A 23,940-nucleotide genomic window follows, 5' to 3' on the forward strand; every position below is an offset into this window, starting at 1 on the left:
GCTTGTATTGGACACCTTCCTAGGTGTCTTTGACATTTTTTAATCTTATTTTAATTTCTTATAACAACTCTGGAAAGTATTTCCCTTATATAAAGATAAAGGTAATGGAAGCTCAGAAAATATGTGCCTCCTACCTAAAATCAGGTAGCTACTCAATGGTTGATTACATATTTAATATTCTTTCTGAGACACCAAATTTTGGGCAGAGTTGAAGTATCTTAGCAAAGAGAAATAATTTAGTGCTTAAGCATATCAATTTTAAATATAACATCTGGAGTTAGAAACTGAATCCCTTCTCTTCGGGACAGGTTTCTTTTTTTCCCATTGTTTTGTTTTATTTAGTTTTGTTTTGCTATTATAGTTCACCACAGCAGGTAATAAAAAGTTGTGTAAAGATCCCATTTTTAACACTTGACCTTAAGATCCAAGAAGCATCAATAAATAGCCAGACACTGGAAATTGATGTCTGGAAAAACATGAGGAAGAGCTAAGATATTAGGAGCACAAAAGTAGAAAATAGATATCATGGAGGATATGAAGTGGTGAAAATGAATGTTTGTGCCTAAGGCAAGAAATCCACAGGTTATGGCTTTGAATAAGCAAGTGGGGCTCAGGGAAGCCATTGAGGGTAATGGTGAGTGAACAATTTGGAAGAAAATATGAACACAGTTGAATGTTACTGGAGCCAAGTTTCCACATCAAAGTGTATTGCATGATCAAAAATATATATATGGGGCAAACCTATTCGACACAATTATTTCCACTTATACTGTTAAAAAGGAAGGATATTTTCCAGCAATAACTAAGAATGATGCACTCATTTCCTGCCCTGTGTCATTCCTAGTCCTTTCCTGATATCAAATACATTTTCTGACATGTTAGCCAATAATATTTATTTAGTAATTGCTGCATTGTACTGGCTCATTTAGGACTGTATTCCAATGTAAGTGTCAGAAAACCCAACTAAATCGGGCTTCAACAAAATGGAATTTAGTATTTGACAAAACTGAAGAGCCCTAGGATTTACCTAGTTGCAGGCACCTCTAGATACAGGTCTACAATGCCACAGACCTGGTTCCACTAGTCTCTCTTTATAGAGGCAAGAGGGCTGAGACATTTTGAGATGCTACCCAGTGCCCAGGTTTACTCTGACTCACCAGTTTGCCAGTCCCTACAATAGTCATGGTGGCCAGGGGGATCTAGTGATTGATTGGCTGAGTCTGTGTAACATGTTAGACTGAGAGGAAGAAGACTGATCTCCACATAGGAATTATCATTGCCAGAATTAGGGAGAATGAATACCTTGGAAGCACAAGTGGCAAGTGTCCACATAATTCTCTAAGTCCTCTATCATATATCTATCTATCTATCTGTCTATCATCTATCTATCTATTTATCATCTACCTACCTATCTATCTACCTATCTATCTACCTACTTATCTATCATCTATCTACCTATCTATCTATCATCTACCTACCTATCTATCTATCATCTACCTACCTATCTATCTGTCATCTACCTATCTATCTATCATCTATCTATCTATCTATGTACATATCTATCTATGTGTGTATGTATGCATGTATCTATGTATCTATGTACCTATATATGTGTGTATGTATCTATCTATCTATCTATCTAATCTATCTCCAAAGTGGATTTACTTCCTTTCTTCATTTTTTTCCTTCATAAAACAAGTATGTTTGAGCACCTATAATGTGACAGTGTTTATAACAGTGAGTGAGAAGACAGGACTCCTGCTTGCATGAAGCTCAAGGTGAGTGGATGTGAAGTGCCACTTGTACTTATCAAGGCCTAATGGGGCTGGGATGATGAATTGTATGACAATTTCCATCTGCCAAAAATCATGGAGGATGTAATGAATCACACCTCTCTCTTAGCAGTCAGACTATGGGTTGAGGCATATTGCCTGTCAAAATAGGAAAAAGTATTACATACCAATCTTTTGGCTCTTTCTATGTATAATTTTTCATAAGCACAGATTGTTTTAGCTGGAAATGATACCTAGAAGAGGCCAGTGTTGAAGGGGGAAAGGACAAGTTCTAGAGCAGGGGTCTCTCTGGTGAGTGGGCTAGTGGGACTCACAGGGCAGCATAGGGTCATCAGTGTTAGGTCTTGTGTATCTGCAGAGAAGGCAAGAGAAAGACAGCATCAAATATAAACTTTTTAGGTAGTAATTTTAATGAATAAAATCTCAATATTGATTTCCTTCTGCTCATTAATTGTAAAAATACCTAACATGAAAGATTTGAATACTTAACAGATGACAGTGGTAAAGTTGCCCACAGGTAAATTGTATTATCTCCTTTAGAGATATAGTCTCCACCTCCCTTTCAGATTTACCCCATTTACTTTATGATTGAATAATCCCTTTCCCTAATAAGAGATAAAGACATCTTCTTGAAAAATCAACAGAAAAAATTCCAGGGTGTTCAAAACTTTGCAAAGGTAAAAATATACTGGATTATGCATCAGTGTCAGAGATGGATTTTTGAGCTTAGCTTCACAGAACTGTTACAAAAAAAAAAAAATTCCAAGCAAACTCCTAGGTAACAACTCTGTATCCCAACTTCCTAGATATCCTTGAAAAAGGGTACACATATGAACCGGGATTCTGTTTTTTTTTTTTTTTTTTCCCAGTGGTTCCCAGGAATACTCTACTATGAGATATTGGCATATTTGCTTCAAAATGACACAGAGAAGCAGTGCCTCTGTCACTTTTAGTGTTGACATCTCACCTTAGCAGCTCACCCTTCTCAGGGTTGTGTTTTCATCTCTGAAAGGAAGCATTTCTCAGAAGAAGACATAAAACATTAATGTTGATGGATTTTCAAGAAGACAGCATAGGGCTTCCCTGGTGGCGCAGTGGTTGAGAGTCCGCCTGCCGATGCGGGAGACACGGGTTCATGTCCCGGTCTGGGAAGATCCCACATGCCACGGAGTGGCTAGGCCCGTGAGCCATGGCCGCTGGGCCTGCGCGTCCGGAGCCTGTGCTCCGCAACGGGAAAGGCCACAACAGTGAGAGGCCCGCCTACCGCGAAAAAAAAAAAAAAAAGAAGACAGCATAAGAAAAGTAACAACCTCTATTGAATAGCATTGTCGAAGCAGCTCTGAAGTTCTTGTTTTGTACCTTTCTTTGTCAGTCCCGATCAACGGGTACTTTAAAAAAACACCAAAGCAAGTACTGAAGAAAGTTAAGAACATGGAGACTATGTTTTGCCTAGATTATCTTGAGTTAAATGTAAGGTTTTGCTCTGACTTTGTGCACTGTTTTTTGAGGTTACATGGTACCATATATCACCTTTTTTAGAGATATGGCCTTACATTGCACATTATGATCCCATAAACAAAATTTAGGACAGGATTTAAAAGTAGAAATTGTAAAGCTAAAATTATTGACTGCATATGATATGTCAGATTCCATGCTAAATGCTTCATATGTAGCATTTCAGGTAAACTTGATAACAATTCCATGAGGCTAATACTACTATTTATCTCTTAAGGAAATGGTCTTTGGGATCAGCAGCTAAAGTAGAGGTGCTAAATGGTGGAGATGAGGATAGAAACCACAACTCAGTGATTCCAGAGCACAAATGTCCAGATCTGTTCATAAGCCGATAACTTTTTTGGAGAAGTTTACAAATATTTTATCAATTACTTCTAGGAAAACAACTTACTTTGATTTAAATAGTGCTTTATTTTTTTTAATTTTATAATAGACAAACCAACCAACAGACAACTACATCTTGCAACATTACCTTCATTGTGTGAGAAAAAGTGTACTTCTTTAAATTCAGGGTTATGAAACTTATTTTTATTTTTATAACATGAGATGTGTCAGGCTTAATCTATCTTGAGCACTAGAGTCTTACTGCAAAAAGACTGCTTTCTTCAGCCCACGTAACTTTCACTTCAAGCCAACTATTCCTATAGTGGAGTTAGTTCCTACTTTCCCAACCCGCATTTAAATACTCAGTCTGAAGCAAGAGACTGTCCTATTTTCACAAGCATTTCTTATTTCTGGGGTCTCACTTTTGTGATTAGGCTTTCTCTTTCTTGCTTCTTTGGTTTCTGAATGTCATAGATTGTATGATCATTCCCAAGAATGTTTGTTCATGACCTCCAGAAAGCAGATACCAAGATAGATGAAATTGAGAGGGAAAGATTTATTGAGGAGAATGCCTGGGATAAAGAGGGAGCAGGAATAGGCAGAAAAAGCCTCAGATCACAATGTAACATGACACCTGTGAAAGGAGAAGAGGAAGGACAAATAATTGGATAGGAAGAGCTTCAGACCATGGTGTAGCTATGGGGAAGTCTCAGCCAGCCCAACAGGGAAACTCAGACACAAGGACTCCCACACTGGGCAGAAATAGCCAGGTCCCATACCTCATATGCTCAGCTGTTAGCTAGGAGCTTTCCATGGGCAGAGTGGCCTTGACCTAAATGCTGCATCCAATTTGAAGACTCTGTGGCTGGTGGCTGTCAGCTAGGTGCTGTCCCTGGAGAATTTCATGGCTGCCACAATTCACCCCTTATGCTCAGCAGATGCTCTTCTGCAGGTTTGGAGACCAGCTCTTTCATGGATCCTGTTGGATGCTTCATGAGGGAAAACTTACAAGGGGACAGTTGGTGTGAGAAACTATAGCTCCTTTCACTGCAGTTCATATGGGGGTTGCAATTGATATGCATTATCTACCTCTTCCCACATTTATTCTAAATTCACCTCACTCACTCTCAACTAACACCTCTGCTGGTCTCAGTGGCTTGCCCGGTGGTGAGACTAATTTAACGAGAGGTTGGAACATCTGGTCAACAAAACCTTCTCAGGCCAGGTTGCTGCAGGTGACCTTTCAAACTCACAGCTGGGCAAGGGAGTAACCAGAGGGGTCCCATACATTTTTTTCTCTGAACCATCTTGTAACAGCAGCTCTGCTTCCTCCTATTGATCAGGGTCCATGATCTCTTCCACAATGGAAACCTGTCTTCTTGTCTGCTGGCCACTATACAAAGGGAGCTCAAATTACTTAGGAGGCAGCTATAGCCTTGTTGTTATCAATGGGACCCTTACTGTATCTTTGAGAAAGAGTATGCCTGCTTTGGAGACCAAGACTTCTAACTAGGTAGAGACCAGAATTATGGGGGCAAGAAGCACAAAACCCCTCAGTGTGTCACTAGTTGTCAGCTACCTTCATTCCTAATGTCAAGTTCCCTCTTGAAGGGAGATCTCAGAGGCATATGCTACCAGTGCTGTACCTGTATTTGGTCCCCTACCTGGAAGATGATTATGCATCCCCACATATTGTCATGTAACTTGCAGTGATTTCCTGTTGGAAGAGAATCTATCCCCACTCCATTGACATCAAACTTGACCATAAGACTGGTTTTAGCCAATGGAATGTGAGTTCAACATTACATGCCCCATCTGAGCAGAAGCTTTAAGAGACACTGTGTGGTTCCATGAGTGCTTTTCTCTCTCTGCCATGAGAACATATCTCAGTAGGGACTAGATCCGAGAATGAAAAAGACATGTGGAGTACAGCCACAGCTAATGCACAGCTGACCCAATGAATACAAGCAAGAAGTAAACCTGTGTTGTTAAAAATAACTAAGAATAGGGGATTATTTGTTACTTCAGGATAACCTAACAAGATCTGACTAATACATTGTACCTTGTCTTATCTGTGATATTTTGTCTGCTCTCTGGTAAGTCTCCTTTGTCCCACTTTCTGATAACTCTGTTTCCCTGGTTGTTTCTAACTAACAGACGTCTGCTCATTAATGTCTCTAAATATTGTTCTTAATGTTTCTGGGGGTTTCTGGATTGACTACATCAAAAACATCTGGATATAGTTTTTTAAGACACTCATTGGCTCCAGAGTATGGCTAACTGGCTACAGAGATTCTGATTCAATAAATATGATTAGGTATTTGTCCTTAGTATGGGTCTAGAAATTTTTAAAAACTCCACATGTTGCTATCCTAAATTCAGGAATTAGTTGCATGCTATGTTTCATAATATTCAATTTCCTTTAGATCAATCATCTTTACTGGTCTCTTGAACCTATGTGTACCATAACCTTTATTGCTTACCCTCAGCCTTGCATAATGGCCTTTCTATCCAACTTACCACAGCCCCACATCTTCATCCTGCATTCACAGCCTTGTCAAACTGAATTTGTACCTGAGACCTGCCATTGTTTAAAGCATACACTGAATTTCTCTTTGGAAAAAGTGTGTGTGTGTGTGTGTATGTGTGTGTGTGTCTATGTGTGTATACATTACATATATGAACAAAAGGATAGAGAGTTACAGGAAATTGTTTTATGCTGAAAAAATGTAATTTTGAAGCAGCAGAGCTAATTATCTGTCTGAGAAAATGTGTAGGCCCTATTTAGGTCAAAAGTAACAGAGAAATTGCTGATACAATTATTCCTCATAACTCTCATAAATGCCTATGTGCATTAATACATGCATAAATCCCCTCACGTGGATATGTTACTGGGGATGACTGTCTAAAGAATCCTCAAAGCACCTTTTATTCAGTGATAATGCAGCAGAAATAAGGAAAAGACTTGCAAAATGATTGAGGCAAAGTTAGATGAGATCAAATATTTCATCTTCTATGAGAAAGATTGTCACAATCATCACAAATCAATGACAAATCTTCCCATTCCATCACACCCTGATCTCACCTCCACCACACCATTCTGCCTTAAATTCTTACTGATTTTTCACAAACCATTACATCTGAATTTATTCTAGTTTAATTTTTGGCTGATGTTCTTGAAGAAAGCACAGAACGTGAAATGGGTGAAAACACTACATGGATTTAGGAACTGACCACTACGATGTGAAAACTTCCACTTAGACATTGCTTGATTTCATTCATGCTTCTAGATATACACTGCTCTGGTTAGTGCATTGATATTTCTTCATTTTGCTTTGCAAAGGTAGTATAGCTAGTATCTGAATATCGACTCATAATACTCAGGAAAAAAATGAAATAAATATAAAAAAAATTTGTGGTTGAATAGCAAGTTGTGATCAGAATTAAATACCAGAATCAGAGTCACATATTCTTTTTTTTTTTTTTTTTCTCTCTTTTCCTGTAGTACGCGGGCCTCTCACTGCCGTGGCCTCTCCCACTGCGGAGCACAGGCTCCGGACGCGCAGGCCCAGCGGCCATGGCTCATGGGCCCAGCCGCTCAGTGGCATGTGGGATCCTCCCGGACCGGGGCACGAACCCGCGTCCCCTGCATCGGCAGGCGGACCCCCAACCACCGCGCCACCAGGGAAGCCCAGAGTCACATATTCTTGTTGAATCCTTTCTGGCTCTATTCACAAGGGTCATAAAATTGTCATAACTCCTTCAGCGAAGGGGGAAAAACAAATATTTACCATGATTTTTCCCACTGGAATGTAAAATGTATGACAAACATTAGAGTCATGAAAGATACAATAAAGAGCCAGCTAAAATTAAGATTAAAAAAAGGCCCAAATAAATTTATATCTGGAAAGATAGATTCAACAGGCTTCCAAAATTCATATACTCAAAGATACTTTTTTACTTCATACATGTCTAAGAAAATCAACCAAATATTTCTAACAATTCTTTTTGTTTCCTTTATTGATGAATGAACAAAAATGGGGAAAACTCTAGAAAAACCTCTCTTAAAAATTCATATTGACATTCATTTCCTTTTTCTTCATAGGGTCACCATTACTTAATAGAATAGAAAGGTGCCCAACAGTCATTTCCTATATGATTAACTGAGCTTCAAGCTGAGAGAGTTTTCTTCCATATTTAAAAATTTCTGTTCAAACTTTCCAGTGTAAAACTTAAAAACCTTACATTTGGAAACTTTGCATACTCTGAATGGAACTATCCTTGGATCCGATGAGATTTTAACTCTTGATACGTCTCTTTATTAGATGCTGCTATCTTATTCTGTGAGAATAATTTATTAATAGAACTAAGTTACTAGTGTAACCAAAGGATTCTGGAAACCTGAGAGATATTAACAATTATTCTATTGATTTAAGCAAGTATTTTCCCCTTCCTTCCTTCCTTCCTTCCTTCCTTCCTTCCTTCCTTCCTTTCTCCCTCCCTCCCTCCTTCTTTCCCTTCCTTCCTTTACCTCCTCTTCACTTCCTATCTCTCTCTCCCACCTTGTACTGGTAACAGAACCCCTTTTGTTGTTGTTGTTGTTTTGTTTTTCCCTCTATATTAACTAGGTAAAAGTAGAGATGGTCTTGATGAAGTGGAGAAGAGTTTCAAATGCTGCCCCCTTGACCTCAGTCATGTGTCAAAAGTCTATGACATATATACACTACTATATATAAAATAGATAACTAATAAGAACCTACTGTATAGCACAGGGAACTCTACTTAATACTCTGTAATGGCTTATATGGGAAATGAATCTAAAAAAAGCATGGATATATGTATATGGATAACTGATTCACTTTGCTGTACACCTGAAACTAACACAACATTGTAGATCAACTATACTCCAATAAAAATTTTTTAAAAAAGGCAGTCTACAAGTCATTGTCGCAAGGAATTCTTGTTTCCTTTTTAAGCCACGGACAAGATTTACCTGAAAGTAGAGAAAGGCAATTGAAGATGAAATGTGCTATGTGGTAGCTTTTTATTTTTTTCTTTAGAATACTATTTTGAGAGTATGTGGATACCAGGATACCAGAATTTCTGATTATGATCAAATTGTATTTGCTTTACTGTCATATTGAATGCAAAAGCATAGAATATTTTCATGTTATTGGAAACGTTTCTTCACCAGTGTCAAGTTAAAATGTGAACTAATAACAGTTATAGATATGCTTGTGCCCATGATCTTGCAAATCCTGGCTCACTTGGCGCGGGTTTCGTCTTTCTTTTACAGCATAGGTGGAGAAGTAGGGCGAGGCCACGAAGGAACTTACGTGGGCAAACACTTCCGCATGGGATTCATGACGATGCCCGCTCCTCAGGACAGGCTGCCCCATCCTTGCTCCAGTGGCTTCTCTGTGAGGTCGCAGTCGCTGCACTCGGTCGGGGGCACAGACGATGACAGCAGCTGTAGCTCCCGGAGACAACCACCCCCCAAGCCCAAGAGGGACCCCAGCACCAAGCTGAGTACCTCGTCCGAGACGGTCAACAGCACGGCGGCCAGTAAGAGCGGGAAAGGCCCCGAGCGGAACGAAGGTAAAACCCGCCAGGCCCACTTCACTTAGAAAGAGACTTCAGGTCACGTGTCCGGGTCCACATACGAACCAGCATCTGCCTTCCTCCCTGGGTCTCATAGCCCTGTCTCCCTCCCCCTGAGTCTTAGAAAAGAGGGATCCAGGGGGGATGGCTATTTATCTGGGTGTTGTCAAATGACACCCAGAAAAATGTATTTAATTTATAGCATCGGAAAAGGAAAACAATATATGAGTTTTCTAGCTCCCTTAAAGCTTTGAATCATTAGAAAATTATTTTGCTTAGCAATATGTCTACAATTTATATTTTCTTGCTTTTATTAGTATTATCTGTATGATTATAGAAGTATCATGTGATCATTAGGGAGCTTTGTAATGCAGGAAAATATAAAGAAGAAAAATTGTAATCATCTTTAGAAATGATCATTTTTTTTAACATTTTGCTGTACTTCCTTCCAGTGAATATGAATTTATGCATGTTTGTGTGTACGTTTGTAGTATACACACACGTGTGCACATAGACATATTAAAGTCTCTACTTCAATCTCTATTCTATTTCTACCTATATTTCTATTTTTCCTCAGTCATGAAATACATAAATCAAATATATCTTAGTTTCCTTGCTGGTCTATGATTATAAATTAGGTCAGGTTAACACCATATCTCACCAGCTCTTTAGCCTTGCTTGAATAAATAAGTTTCAGCTTTCCTGAGTTTTTCCTGAGAGTCCCTTGGTGGGAGAATTGTTGCAAGTGTGTTTTGATACAGGCGCATTCAGATTTTTGTGTGTCAGTTGTGGAAAATGCTTCAGGGTGTCCAGTGCTGCCAGTGGCCAACTTGAGAGCATGGCTCTATGAGATCCCAAGGTCTTTCTCTTACCCTGTCTATCCCTGACATTCTCCCCAGTTGGCTCCCCTGAGCGCCCAGTGTTCCAAGTTTCCCAGTAGCTTGCAGCAGAGAGTGGAAGCCAGGTGGTCCTTTCCTCAACTGGGTTGGTTTCTTTGTCACCTGGGCTCCCCAGTCCCTCACAAAAGCTCCCTCATCTTCTGGTCTAATCCTTCTACCGAAGCTCAAACTTAGTCCATGAGACGGGTGCCCAGGAAGCATGTACCATCTTTTCTAATAGCCTCATCTCTCCTTTCTCCCATATTGGTGTCCAAGTGCTTATTTAGCCAAAAAAATAAAAAAATAAAAACTTCAGAGTATATTGAAGAATACAAATAAGTGCCTGGAGATGGAGTGAATCCATGCATTCTATAGGGAAAATCTCCACTTATGCTCAGTTTTTTCCTACTTCACATATATGTGAAAATACATCATGAGTGTGTGTTTGTGAGATTATATATGTGAATAACATGTGTATATGTATATTTACAAAATCGAAATCCTAGTGCATAGAGTTCTGTGTTTTATATTTTCAGTTATTTTCTTGTGACTATTTTCCATGGCATTCAGTTTTTTGGGAAACACCATTTTTAGGAGGGGCATATACATCATGACACTTTATTTAATCATTATCTCTTTGAAGTCTTAGGTTGGTTCCAGTTTGTTTTGCTGTAATGAATATCACTGCAGTGAAGATGTGTGTGTGTGTCTGTGTCTGTTTGTTTGTGTAACTCTATTGTTCCTCTGATGTCTTGGAATAGATTAGAATTCTGAGCCTTTTTTCTCATGTGTCAAGGTCATCAGTATGTCCTTCAACTTGTAACACATTGATGTTTTACAGACAATTTAGGTGTTTCATTTACTTGTTAATAATCTAAAAGGCTCTAGAGATCTGCCTTTTGTAAATTTTAAATATTGTTCCTAAGTTTCCTCTGCTATTGATATATGGTGCCTTTCATTTCTCCTTATATCCTGTGAGATCTTGTTTCCAAAAATCACCCCCTTTCCTACTTTTACTGCCAGAAAACTGCATAATTATTTACATTAGATTGTTTTCAAAAGCAGGTTACTGATTTGGAACAGTGGTCTCTGAATGATGAGGGCCTAGAATGATTCAAGAATAAAGAGGAATAAAAGACCTATTGTAAAGGGAGGGGAAAATGAAACAGACAAGGCAAGCAGAGAGTAAGGAGAGTGTTATCTGGAGTGTAATGCTCCTGGAAACATTCCTGGAAGCAGTGTAACATATACACTTCCGAATAGCACCGCACAGGAAGGGGACCTGGGGCATTCAAAGTAGACACATGTGGAAAATCATGATTGTCCCACAGAAGAAACATTTGAGTGGTGATTCAATTGTCTTAAGAATAGAGCTTATTACCATTCATTTGAGATGCTGTAGGTAGCTAATTCCTGAAGTAGAGAAGCTCATAATTCTTTCAGATCCCTTCATCATCTAAAGATCTAAGCCTCTAAATAGCTAGTTATCAAACAGAAGATAGCATCTCTGTTATCTTTCTTCCTTCTGAGGACAGAAGAGGAGACAGTGAGTAAACTACAGCAGCAGCAAAGAGTTATCTCAGACTTGGAAAACTACTTTATTGTCAGTGAGGCTTGTTAAACACTAGGTTCAAGTTCAACATCTTTCCTCAGAAGGACCTCTAAAGACGGGTTGAGAAGCCTTCAGCTGTAGTGCCTCTTTGAGGGTGGTCAGTGGACCAGATGGACTATTAAGATTCAGTGCAGAAATGGTCAACTTCTGTGGAAGAGTGATTCTTAATGCAAATTTCGCCTTCTCTTCAGAACACTTAATCAAAAGACAATTGCAAAACTGGATCTATTCAATTCTTTTCTACCAAGTTATGACTTCAGTAACAGGAGAGAATCAGGGCTCAGTTGAGACATGGGAAAATATCTTGAGTCCAAATGCATGCATGCATATGTGTGTACTCAAAGCCAAAATTATATAAATATGTAGATTGCTCTTTTATGAATCCTCAATTCTTTATAATTGTGAGTTAACTGGAGTTCATTACGGAACATATGTTTCCTTTACAATTTTTCTAGCTATCAAAATTATAACAAAGATGAAAAGTGACTTTTATAAATCTTAGTCTGCCTTTTCTTTTTACATTAAATGTCAGCAAAATCAAAATATTGATTCAGTGGCATTAGAAAGATTTCCATGGTAACCAGCTTCTATTTAAGTAGGGGCTTATGACTTCCTTGTGGTTAAAAGTAAAAAAGAACTGGACCTGTAGCAAAACAGCTTTTCAGAGTAGGAAAAAAATAGTTTAGTTATGAATACAACCAAAACTCACATGCCAAGAAAATTATAATTTAGCTTTTAAAAATTGTAATTCTGTCATATTGAAAATATATATTTACTATCCTATTTTAGGATCTTTTATAATAACACCTTTAAAAACATGTACAGTAGAGAAGATAAATTGATCTTAAATATGTGATAAATATTTTAATTGCCCTTTGTATTGCTTCAGTGTGATGTCTGCTTAGTTTGAGGAAAGGTCAGATGAAATAATGGGAGTTAACTAGAAAGGAGGAGAGCCTGAGAAACTGTGTCTTGTTTAGGATGTAGAAAAAGCAGGAACCGTGCAAATTCTCATCCTGCGTTCCCATTGCTCAGGTCAACACGTATCCCATTTATCAGTAGCATCATCCCTAGAGATGCTCTGTGGTGAAGGCAAAAGAGACTATACTTAGAATCTACAGGGCAACATTGACTTTGGGCCAGTGATGTAATGAGACTGTTTCTTTACCTTTAAAATGATTATAAAGCACTGAAAACTGATCATACTGCCTCCCTCACAGGCTTATGACAAGCCAGTGGGCTAATGGCCACAATGGGGTGTGATAAAAAGAAATTGCTATACAAATGTAAGTTCATATGGTTTTAAATGTGTACTTACTACCTATTAATAGGCTTGAATAACATGAAATTTTAGTTTAGTGTAGCATATATATGAAAAATAAATTGGAGATATAAGGCCTTTATTATGTTGAGGTTGGTTCCCTCTATGCCCACTTTCTGGAGAGTTTTTGGATTAAATCGGTGTTGAATATTATCAAAAGCTCTTTCTGCATCTATTGAGATGATCATATGGTTTTTATTCTTCAATATGTTAATATGGTGTATCACATTGATTGATTTGCATATATTGAAGAATCCTCGCATCCCTGGGATAAATCCCACTTGATCGTGGTGTATGATCCACTTAATGTGTTGTTGGATTCGGTTTGATAGTATTTTGCTGAGGATTTTTGCGTGTATGTTCATCAGTGATATTGGCCTTTAATTTTCTTTTTTTGTGATATCTTTGTCTGGTTTTGGTATCAGGGTGATAGTGGCCTCATAGAATGAGCTTGGGAGTGTTCTTTCCTCTGCAAATTTTTGGAAGAGTTTCAGAAGGATAGGTGTTAACTCTTCTCTAAATGTTTGATAGAATTTGCCTGTGAAGCGATCTGGTTCTGGACTTTTGTTAGTTGGAAGTTTTTAAATCACTGTTTCAATTTCAGTATTTGTGACTAATCTGTTCACATTTTCTGTTTCTTCCTGGTTCAGTCTTGAAAGGTTATACCTTTCTAAGAATTTGTCCATTTCTTCTAGGTTGTCCATTTTTTTGACATATAGTTTACAAAACAGAAACAGACTTACAGATATCGAAAACAAATGTATGGTTACCAAAGGGGCAATGAGGGAGGGAGGATAAATCAGGAGTTTGGAATTAACATACACACATTACTATATATAAGATAAATAACCAACAAGAACCTACTGTATAGCACAAGGAACTCTACTCAATATTCTGTGATAACCTATATGAGAAAAGAATCTGAAAAAGAATGAATATATGTATATGTATCACTGAATCACTTTACTGTACACCTGAAACTAACACAACATTGTAAATCAACTATACTCCAATAAAAATAAATAGGACAGGAAAAGAAATATATTTAGTATAATGAGGAAAACATTTTTATTAAACTACAAGTACTTCTAACACTTTAGACTCCATTAAAAAAATTAAGTATTCTTTTTTTTTAACTTTTTTATATATTGGAGTATAGATGATTAAGGGTATTCTTTTTTTGAAGTATAATTAAGGTATAACATTATGTTAGTTTCAGCTGTATAACATGATTCAATATTTGTATATGTTGCATAATGGTCACCACAATAAGTCTAGATAACATCCATCACCATACATGTTACCTATTTTTTCTGATGAGGACTTTTAAGATCTATTCTCTTAGCTACTTTCAAATATGCAATACAGTATTATTAACTGTATTCACCATGCTGTACATTAAATCCCCAGTACTTATTTATTTTATAACTGGAAGTTTGTTCCATTTCACCCATACCTCCAAAACTAAGTATTCTTAACTTTCATTTGTTTTAAACTCTTCTTTCAAGCCATTCTCAACTCTTAATTTATGATAATGCTTCATGATTGTCTTTACAAAACAATGAACTGGGATAGTTCTCCTGGTTTCTGATTTCACCTTCTAGAGATGGTAGAGTCATATCTATGAATTAAAAATTGTAATACCTGCAGGAACATTTGGAATCTGACTGTCCTTAAAAACTTGAACTGTGGGTGCTTCCCTGGTAGTGCAGTGGTTGAGAGTCCACCTGCCGATGCAGGGGACACAGGCTCGTGCCTCAGTCTGGGAAGATCCCACATGCCATGGAGCATCTAGGCCCGTGAGCCATGGCTGCTGAGCCTGTGCATCTGGAGCCTGTGCTCCGCAATGGGAGAGGCCACAACAGTGAGAGGCCTGCATACCGCAAACAAAACAAAACAAAACAAAACAAAACAAAAACAAAAACAAAAACTTGAACTGTGTGGTTGAGCCAGAACCAAAGGAAGGCTAAGTTCATTATAGAATCACTGCCTTAAAAACAAAACCAAACACAAATCCCTCTCTCAAGGTTACCAAACAAAGTAGATTACAGCCTTCAGCAATGTTGCTTTTCATGCCGCCATTTATTCTGCCAGTGCTTTGAGTGCCTACCTGGTCGTACTGGAGATCCGGTGGTGAACAGAAGTGGTCCTTTCTTTCATGTTACTTACAACCAATTTTGTTTCCAACTCTCCTGCTCAGCCTATTTCCCTCTATCCATATCACAAAGCAAGCACTGATGTACAAGAATCTTTTCTAGAAACCAGAAAACCTGGCATGATAACTACGTGAGCATCCTCCATGTAATTAGTTGTTTAGGTCTGGAAGAAACAGCTTAACACATTTTAATAATGTTTTTTTTTTCCTACAAAGAATATTTTTTGTTCTTTCGCTGTTCAGTGCTAACAGTTTAAAGGTGCCTGAATCTGATTTTGTACCAATGTACAGCTTTGTAAGCAACCTGTGAGCATTTGAGGAGAGAGGAGGAGAAACAAGTTGATTGCACTTTTTACTGTGGGGAATTTACAGGTTTACCAGGTCAGAATTCCAGTTTGGGAACCTGAATCAGCCCTAGTCAGGGCCAGCCATAAACTTGATTTTGCTTTCTTGATGACTAGCCCAGATTTCTGACCCTTCCAAGTACTCATATAAAAATTTAACACTGTTCCCTTTATGACTCAGCATGACATATTAGAAAAACATGGGCTTCAGAGGCAAACAGACATATCAGTGCTGCCAACATTTAATACAGTGTCTCTCACAGCCTCATTTTCCTCATCTGTACAATGAGAATAGCAATCCTGGTCTTAGGTGGTAGGTGGAATGTTGTCCAAGGTATTTATCCAGAATTCCCCATTGCTTGGTATATTCACCCTGGATATTCCCTGGAACTGACAAACCGTTGGTGGCCTGAAGATGGAAGGGGCCATGTGGCATGGAACGTGGGCACTCTCTAACAGCCGAGAGTAGTCTGGCTAAAAGCCAGCAAGGAAACAGGCACTTCAGTTCTATAACTACAAGGATCTGAATTCTGCCAACAAGAATGGACTTCTTAGAAGTGAATTTTCTTCTAGAACCTCCAGACGAGGACCTAGACTGGCTGCCACCTTGACTTCAGCCTGAGCAGAGAACCCAGGCGTCTGGGTTCTGGCCATGCCAAGACTTCTGATCTATAGAACTGTGAGCTAATAGAGTGGTATTGATTTTTAAGCTGCTCCATTTATGATAACTTGTTACACAGCAATGGAAAAGTAATCCATTTTACCAATTTGGAGACAAAAAGTGGGGTAAAATCCATTAGCAAAGCACATAGCTTAGAGCCAGAAGAATAGCAGATCCTCAGCAACCTTGTTGCCCTTCCTCTTAATACTGGGCTGTATTTTCAGGTAACAGAGGGTAGTTAAGACTGTGCTGGTAGCGTTCCAGATTTCCCGTACCAGACCTTGAAAGTAAATGAGATGATAGAAGCTCAGAAAATGCTGACATATGAGGCCTCGCGAGTGTCTGCTTAATTCTTTCTGAATTTGTTTGGATCTTTTCCTGAGAGAGTATGTCCTTTCTCACCAACAGTTTTTGTTCTTTCAAAGGGCTCAGCGATGGCTTTTCAGTGGTGTTTTCAATGACTCATTTAAATGACTGCAACTTGCAGGCCTAGTGCCTTTTTTCACATAACAAGTGGCACTTGTACGTCACAGTGTGCTTTCTAGAAGTGTTCAAAGCCCCATTTAGCACCACACTAATAAAACACAAGGGAAGTGGAAACAAGCCCTCAAAATTTCCATCGTTTTGGCACTGGGTAGTGTTCTACTGTTTTGTTTTATGGGATGAGACATGGGGAATTGTCATAGAAGGCCCACATTCCTGGGTTTCACTTTCCAGGTTGACAGAATCAGAAGCTGCTAGGCTTCCTGGTGTAAAAGCCATCTGTCATACCAGGCTGCTCAGACGGAGACAGAGCTGTACATCTAGTGTGTGATCTTTTCCTAGTGTACCCTGAGACCCATGAATAAAACCATTTATAAGTCAAATCATCTTTCTCTTGGTCCTGGCCATGGCTATTGATTCTAGTCCAAAGAACTACCCTGCCTCTATATGGTCTCACTCAACACCCTTTTAGTAGCAATCTGGATTTGGCCTCATTTGTCTCAGTGTCTTAGATTCATAAAATAATTTTTATCCATGTTGCTTGGCACAGATGGATTCTTCCATGAGAAACCAATAAGCTCAAACTTCCCGAGTGTTGTTGTGATCAGGGCATTAGCTGTGAAGGTATTCTATTGCTGTACAAGTTGACACAAATTTTGTGGCTTAAAATAATACACCTTGATTATTTCACAGTCTCTGAGAGTCAGGAATCTTCTCAGGGTCTCCCAAGGCTGCAATCCAGGTGCCAGCTGGTGTTGGAGTCTTGTCTGAGGCTCAGGGTCCTTCCTTGCTCATGTGGATATTGGCAGAATTTATTTCCTTGTGGTTGTAGAACACATGACATCTTCCTTCTTCAAGGACAGAAGGAGAAATTGTCTCTCTCCCTTTGATTCTCTCCCTTCAGGGACGGCCTACATGTTCTTTTAAAGATCTACCCCAGGATAACCTCCTTTCTGATAAAAGCAGAGTCAACTGATTAGGAACCTTAATTACAGTAGGAAAATCCTTTCACCTTTTTCCATATACTGTTACTCAGTCATGGGAATAAGATACCATCATATTCACAGTGCAGCTTGCACTCAAGGAGAGGGAATCATACAGGGTATAGGAGTCTTGTGGACCAGCCTAGAATTCTGCCCACTTGGGGTGATATAAAGGAAAATATGCATATATTGCTTTCCCAGGAACTATCTAACTGTCTAGTTAGATACTTAAGATGTCAACTAGTGGAAAGTTAATTAACAATGCAAAAAGCAAACTATAATCCAATGGAATAATGTAAATACCACAAGACATCTAAATAATTGGTAAATAAAAAGGGCAAAATATAACTCCCTTCCCCATTTCTCTCTTTGTCTTTCCTTTTGTCCAAATAAAAGAAGTCATCCCTGCTGCAAAACACCTGAATTATTATTTTTGAGTTGAAAGTGAGGAAACCTCATTTCTCTTGGCCTCAGCCTTACCAAAGGCTCATGGACATCTTTCTCATGGAAGACATAAGGAAATATACTCCTCAGTCCAGCAGCTCCCAGGCCAAAGGAATTCTGGAACATAAAGATTCAAGTAAATTATTGACACCAAAATGGTGCAAATATGAAAAATTGTAGTGTGTATAAATGTCAGTCGACTTGATCCTCACCACCGATTTTCCTAGCTGGTGAGCTCTTTTGTTGACCCAATGGTCTAGCTTGACCCAGCACAGTTACTGTCCCCTAAAACACCTGATGGATGTGGGCTAGATAATACACAGCATGTTTGATATGGTGAGGATGCTCCCCAGGGCTTTGGCCTGTTGATTTCTCAAGAACCCCAGTATTGTAGGGATTAGTGGTGGTAATTCATACTAAGTACCTTCCTGTCCTCTGTCTACCTGTTGAGTAGCATTTTCATGACAGCATGAGACTATGTGTTCCTAAATTATGCAACGTCTGAATTGCAACAATATCATCAATTTCCAGTTATGGGTTAAATAGACATCAGAAAGCATATGTCCTCAAATGAAGAAGAAAGTACTAAATGTAATCCTCATTGCAACTTTCCTCGTTGTCCCTGTTTTTGCTGGGCCTCAAACTTGGATAGGGACTTATCTCTTCTATGCATTTATACTGAAGCATTAGGAAGTAATGTAGTAAACTCTTAAATTACTAATTACTACGATTTTGTAAGGAAAATGAAGGAAAGGAGTTGATAGCCTGCCTTTCTTAAATGGTCTCTACCTCCTTTAGCTCTCTTCTCTACAAAACTGTCACCTCTCCTCTGTTTCTCTAGACTTCAGTCTGGCCACTGAATCCTGAAGCTGAGAATGTCATCATTAGAAGGCAATTCAGAGCCTCCTTGCACTTAAATAAGCATGTTCCCTGGGAGTTAACCCAGCCCGTTCCCTATCTTCCCAACCTCAGTCAGTATCCTTCTGAGGGTATTCCTGATAAAAACATTTTCTCCCATTTGGTTACATAAAGCATTTGATATTTTAACAAACAAGTTAAAATATAATTTTTGTTTTTAAAATTGGCATAATCTCCTTTATATCTATACTGTCCACTTCATAGATTTAACAGTAATGGGAAGGAGTCTTTCCAGTGGGTGAACTTTCCTCAAGGCATGCTGGAAATTGGATTAGCTCATTTCAGAGGAATATAAACTTGACTACTAATCTTACCTACTTCTAACCTTGACCCAGTGGCCTCTTCAGCCACTGTCCTGCATCTCTCCTTCCTCGTTCAGCCAGGTTCTAAAAGGCCTTCTGCATGTCCTTGCTCCATGTCCTCAATGCTCATTTGCTCCAGATCCTCACTTTATTACCAACTCCATCTTCACTGTGCCACTGAATCAAGTCTTGGTTCCCATCTCAGTGGCTTCCTACTATGCCCATCCTTTGCTGTTTCTCTTCAGCATTTTAGATTATTGATCACTCCCATATTTCCTAAATCCTCAATTCCTCTGTTTTTCATGCACGGCTTTCTACTGGTTTTCTTCCTCTGACTGCTCTCTAAATCTCTTTGAGGGTATCTCTCTTTTTTTTTTTTTTTCTTTTTGTGGAATGCAGGCCTCTCACTGTTGTGGCCTCTCCTGTTGCAGAGCACAGGCTCCGGACGTGCAGGCTCAGTGGCCATGGCTCACGGGCCCAGCCTCTCCACGGCATGTGGGATCTTCCTGGACTGGGGCACAAACCCGTGTCCCCTGCATCGGCAGGCAGACTCTCAACCACTGCACCACCAGGGAAGCCCATCTTTGAGGGTATCTCTTGTTCTGCCTGATTCTTAAATGATGATGTCTCCAGACTCTGTCCTTGGCTCATACCTTCTACTCTATATTTGTTGAATAAGTAAGTGATGAATTCTACACACTCTCCGAATGTCTGACTGCATCTCTGGACCCACATCTGTCCATAGATGTCACAGACTCTCCAAACTCGTCATATCTACATTGACTCAGCAGTTTCCTCGATGTTTCCTATCTTGATACTCAGTTTAGAAAAGTAAGTGCTTTATCAGATTGCTCTCCTGACATCTAATCAGTTATTAAGACTAGCCAGTTCTGCCCCTCATACCTCTCCTGTCTGACCCTCTCCATCATTTGCACTCTTACTCTCCTATCTCAGACCATCATCATTTCTCACCTGGACAACTGCTCAGGCACCTCACGGGTCTCCTTTCCTGCAGTGTCACCTTCTCACATCCATCCTTTTTACTACTTCCAGAGAGGATTTTCTCACATGCATGCCTGATGGTAGCACTGTTCATCTCGTGATTTCATCAGCTCATGGCCTGTTCCTTATTTACCCAATAAAAGCACAACCCTTTAGCATAACCTTCGTCGTCTGGCCCCTGCCAGTCCCCAGAGCCACCTCTCCCACCATTCATGCCTCTTGTAACCTTCCCAAAGTATATAATTTTCTCTGAACAAGGCAAAATTATTCCTGCCTCTGTGCCCTTGTGTGTGAAATCCTGTCTTTCTGGAATGACTTCTCCAAATTAGTCTCTATGGCAAATTTCCACTCATATATCAAGACACCAGTGTAACTGCAACCTTCTCTGTGACAACGTATATAAGCACATTTTTTCGTGTGTACTTTGTATATAACTCCAGTATATCTATTGTTATATGTTATTCTAAGTATTTGCCTAATTTTTGTATCCTAATGATTCTAAACACTCCTTAGAAATGTGGACCTTTTCTTTTTGTCTTTGCACCTTCAATGCCTACCACAGAGTAGGGCTTAATATTAAGGTAAAGTTGAAGGAACACATTTTTAATAACATGCTATTTCATAAATGAATCTTCCAGGAGGCTAATTGATGCAAAGAGTCATTGTACTTTCGAGCATCTTTAACATAGAAAGAAGTTTAGGCATTTGGAAAGCTTAGAGGAAAAGCACAGTGATTCATGATCCTCAGGGAGCAAGTACCTCAGCCATCCATCTACACTTCAGTCCCAGCTTTGTTTACGATACAGTAATGAATCTGAATGATTTAAAAGATGAGATGGTTCTGCTTGCTCCTAGGTTTGTAAAACCTTATAATATACTTCCTCCATTGTTTTCCATTTCTGAATCTTGGTAGGTACACAAATTAATTATGGGCAGTGGCGAAGAATAGTGTTGAGAAGCTGTAATATGTTATTGGCATCATGTACCCTTTAGTTTATCTTCATGTTATAAATCAAAAATGTTCTGTTTGTGCCCTTCAGATAAGGTTTAAAAAATCAAGTTTCTCAAGACGCAATAGAGAACTGAGAGTTCTTTCCTTTAAATGACTTTTGGAAGGTATTTTAAACTTTTCTATCCTTAAATATTTTGGTATTTCCCTTAACCATTTATGTTATAGTCTTAGAGGCCAAGTATGTTGTTCCAGATTAATTCTGTTTTTCCATTCTGTAGGCATCTATCTTCTGAGCAGTTCTTCACACTATTGTGAAGCAGAGTATGTAAAGCCATTTTTTTTAAGGCAGAGTGACTGCATGTGTGCATAAATCTTGTCTTTAATTGACCTCGACAAAGCACATACTTATTGCAGAAAGAGTGCTTTGATTTTATGGCCCTGTGTCTGTACTGAAAGTTTCTATAATATGTATTGCTTTCTACATTTTTTCTTGTTAAGTGGGAGGGCAGTGATTTAAGACAAGCTCTTTTAAATCTTTTTTTGCTATTAATGTGTATTAAATTAAGTTGATTATATGGAGAAGAACATGGGAACACATTGCCCTTTGGAAATCTCTGCTTTCTGACAACTCCATCTAATGAGAACAGCTGAAACCTAAGAATAAAAAAAAAAAAAAAAAAAAAAGCTTAGGAGAGCCAAACTCCTTCTCTCACTAAGGCTTGTGAGTTTAATAGCATATCAATTGCAGGGTTTTGTTTTTTTTTAAACTTGGTATAAATTTGTTACTAGGAGCAATGAATAAACATGGAAAAAGGAAAAGCAAGAACTGTTTTACTGATACTAAGGGGAGAGAAACAAAATTTAAAGAATTTATATATTTTGTATCAAGTCAAAGAGCATCAAAAGGCCTTGATTATAATTAGCCCCATTTTACTTTCAGTGTTAGTGTGAGACCCCTGAGGATGTCATTAGTAAACAATTATTTATTGAGTATGTGCCATGTGCCAGGCGCTATGCTAGGTAATAGAGAAACAGGGAAAATATGTTATCTTCCCTAAAAAACATTACAACCCAGGGTGGGCCACTGATAATTAAACAGACAGTCACAGTGAAGTGGGATCAGTTTCCTGGTGGGGGAAGTACAGGGCCCATTGTGTGAGCATAGATCAAGGGCACCTACCCCAACTGGAAGAGTCAGGGATGGATTCTCAGAGGAAGTATCATAAACTGCTGAAAATAAGGGTGCAAGATATTTTAGAAATATTCTGTATAAAAATACTTAAAATGAAAAAGTGTATTGCAACTGAATGAGAATATTCGTCTTCCTCCAGAAAATGTGGCAAAGCAAACTGAATTACATCCTTGTAGTTCTAAATAACCAAAGTTCTACTCTCCATATATAATCTTATTTGGGGAATTCAGATGTTTATTTTATCTTGTAGAATCCTCCATCTCTGTGAGATGTGAAGGGCTGGGTTATCTTTAAGAGAAAGCTAAGTGTACACAGAGATGAAATTCAAATTGGGATACTCACTTCACAGAATAAATAGACTTTGCACCCATATGTGAAATAGAAACAAGAGACATGGAAATTAGACCTGTCTTATATTTATGTATTTCAATTTTATTTCCTTTCTCCTGTGACTAGATAATTTGCCCATGATTGTTTACATGACATATAAGCTTGGGGGATAAAAGGAAATGTATATTCTATCTATGTGCCATTAGATCAGAGAAGCCAGAGCCATGTAGATCTGTCCCTTAGCTGGGATGCTTTATCCTATTCCTAACCAAAAATTAGATTTCAGTGGTTGTGGAAATCTTTGTTTTAGCAATGTGTGCACACCAGCTTGACAATGAATACTGGATTAAATATAAAATTAATTGCCACATTAAAAAAATAACCAAGTAGGAAGTTGTTGATTTGGTTAAAGTGGTAAAACGACTTTGAAAGTGTTGAGACAACATTCTTAAATGGTGGTAGAGGAAAAGCTATGTCTTTAGGGCTGAACATAGAGTGATGAACAACTTTTGTAATTTGTAGTCTAGGACTAGTGGAAGGATTACTGTCTCTCTCAGTCCCCAAAGGATATGGCAATGCTGTCTATAGCCACTGAAAACAAGTTAAATTCCTCCATTATGGGCCAGTATGTTCAGAGAGGCAGCTGCTTGTGATCTGTGAGACTGCTCCTTCAACAAATATGTATTGAGTACCTACTATGTGCCAGATACTGTTCTGTGAGTTTGAGATACATCTATGAGCAAATTTTTGAAAAAGGTACGTGACCTTTAAAGTGTTTATGTTCTAGCAGGAGTAAGCAATTGATAAACGTTAGACATGATAAATCCATAAATTGGCTAGTATGTTGGAATGTTATAAGTGCTATGAAGAAAGAAAAATCTTGAGCAAGGCAAAGGGATCCAAAAGGCTCAGGCACATTTAAGAAGAGAGGGCAGAGGGCTTCCCTGGTGGCGCAGTGGTTGAGAGACCGCCTGCCGATGCAGGGGACACGGGTTCGTGCCCCGGTCCGGGAAGATCGCACATGCCGCAGAGCGGCTGGGTCCGTGAGCCATGGCCGCTGAGCCTGCACCTCGGGAGCCTGTGCTCCGCAATGGAAGAGGCCACAACAGTGAGAGGCCCGCATACCAAAA

General features: G+C 38.9%; 1 protein-coding gene across 1 annotated transcript in view; it reads left to right on the forward strand.

The window, feature by feature from the left end:
* Positions 1–23,940, forward strand: part of NYAP2 (neuronal tyrosine-phosphorylated phosphoinositide-3-kinase adaptor 2) — a gene marked incomplete at both ends in the record, with an annotated part of 253,406 nt that overhangs the window by 87,125 nt on the left and 142,341 nt on the right. The window contains one exon of the mRNA XM_081242400.1: positions 8,929–9,230. Within this exon, the coding sequence (XP_081098526.1) occupies positions 8,929–9,230 (302 nt within the window). The remainder of the gene's footprint in view (positions 1–8,928; positions 9,231–23,940) is intronic.

Source organism: Mesoplodon bidens (genome assembly GCF_964165515.1).
Source record: "Mesoplodon bidens genome assembly, chromosome: 8".
Classification (NCBI taxonomy): domain Eukaryota; kingdom Metazoa; phylum Chordata; class Mammalia; order Artiodactyla; family Ziphiidae; genus Mesoplodon; species Mesoplodon bidens.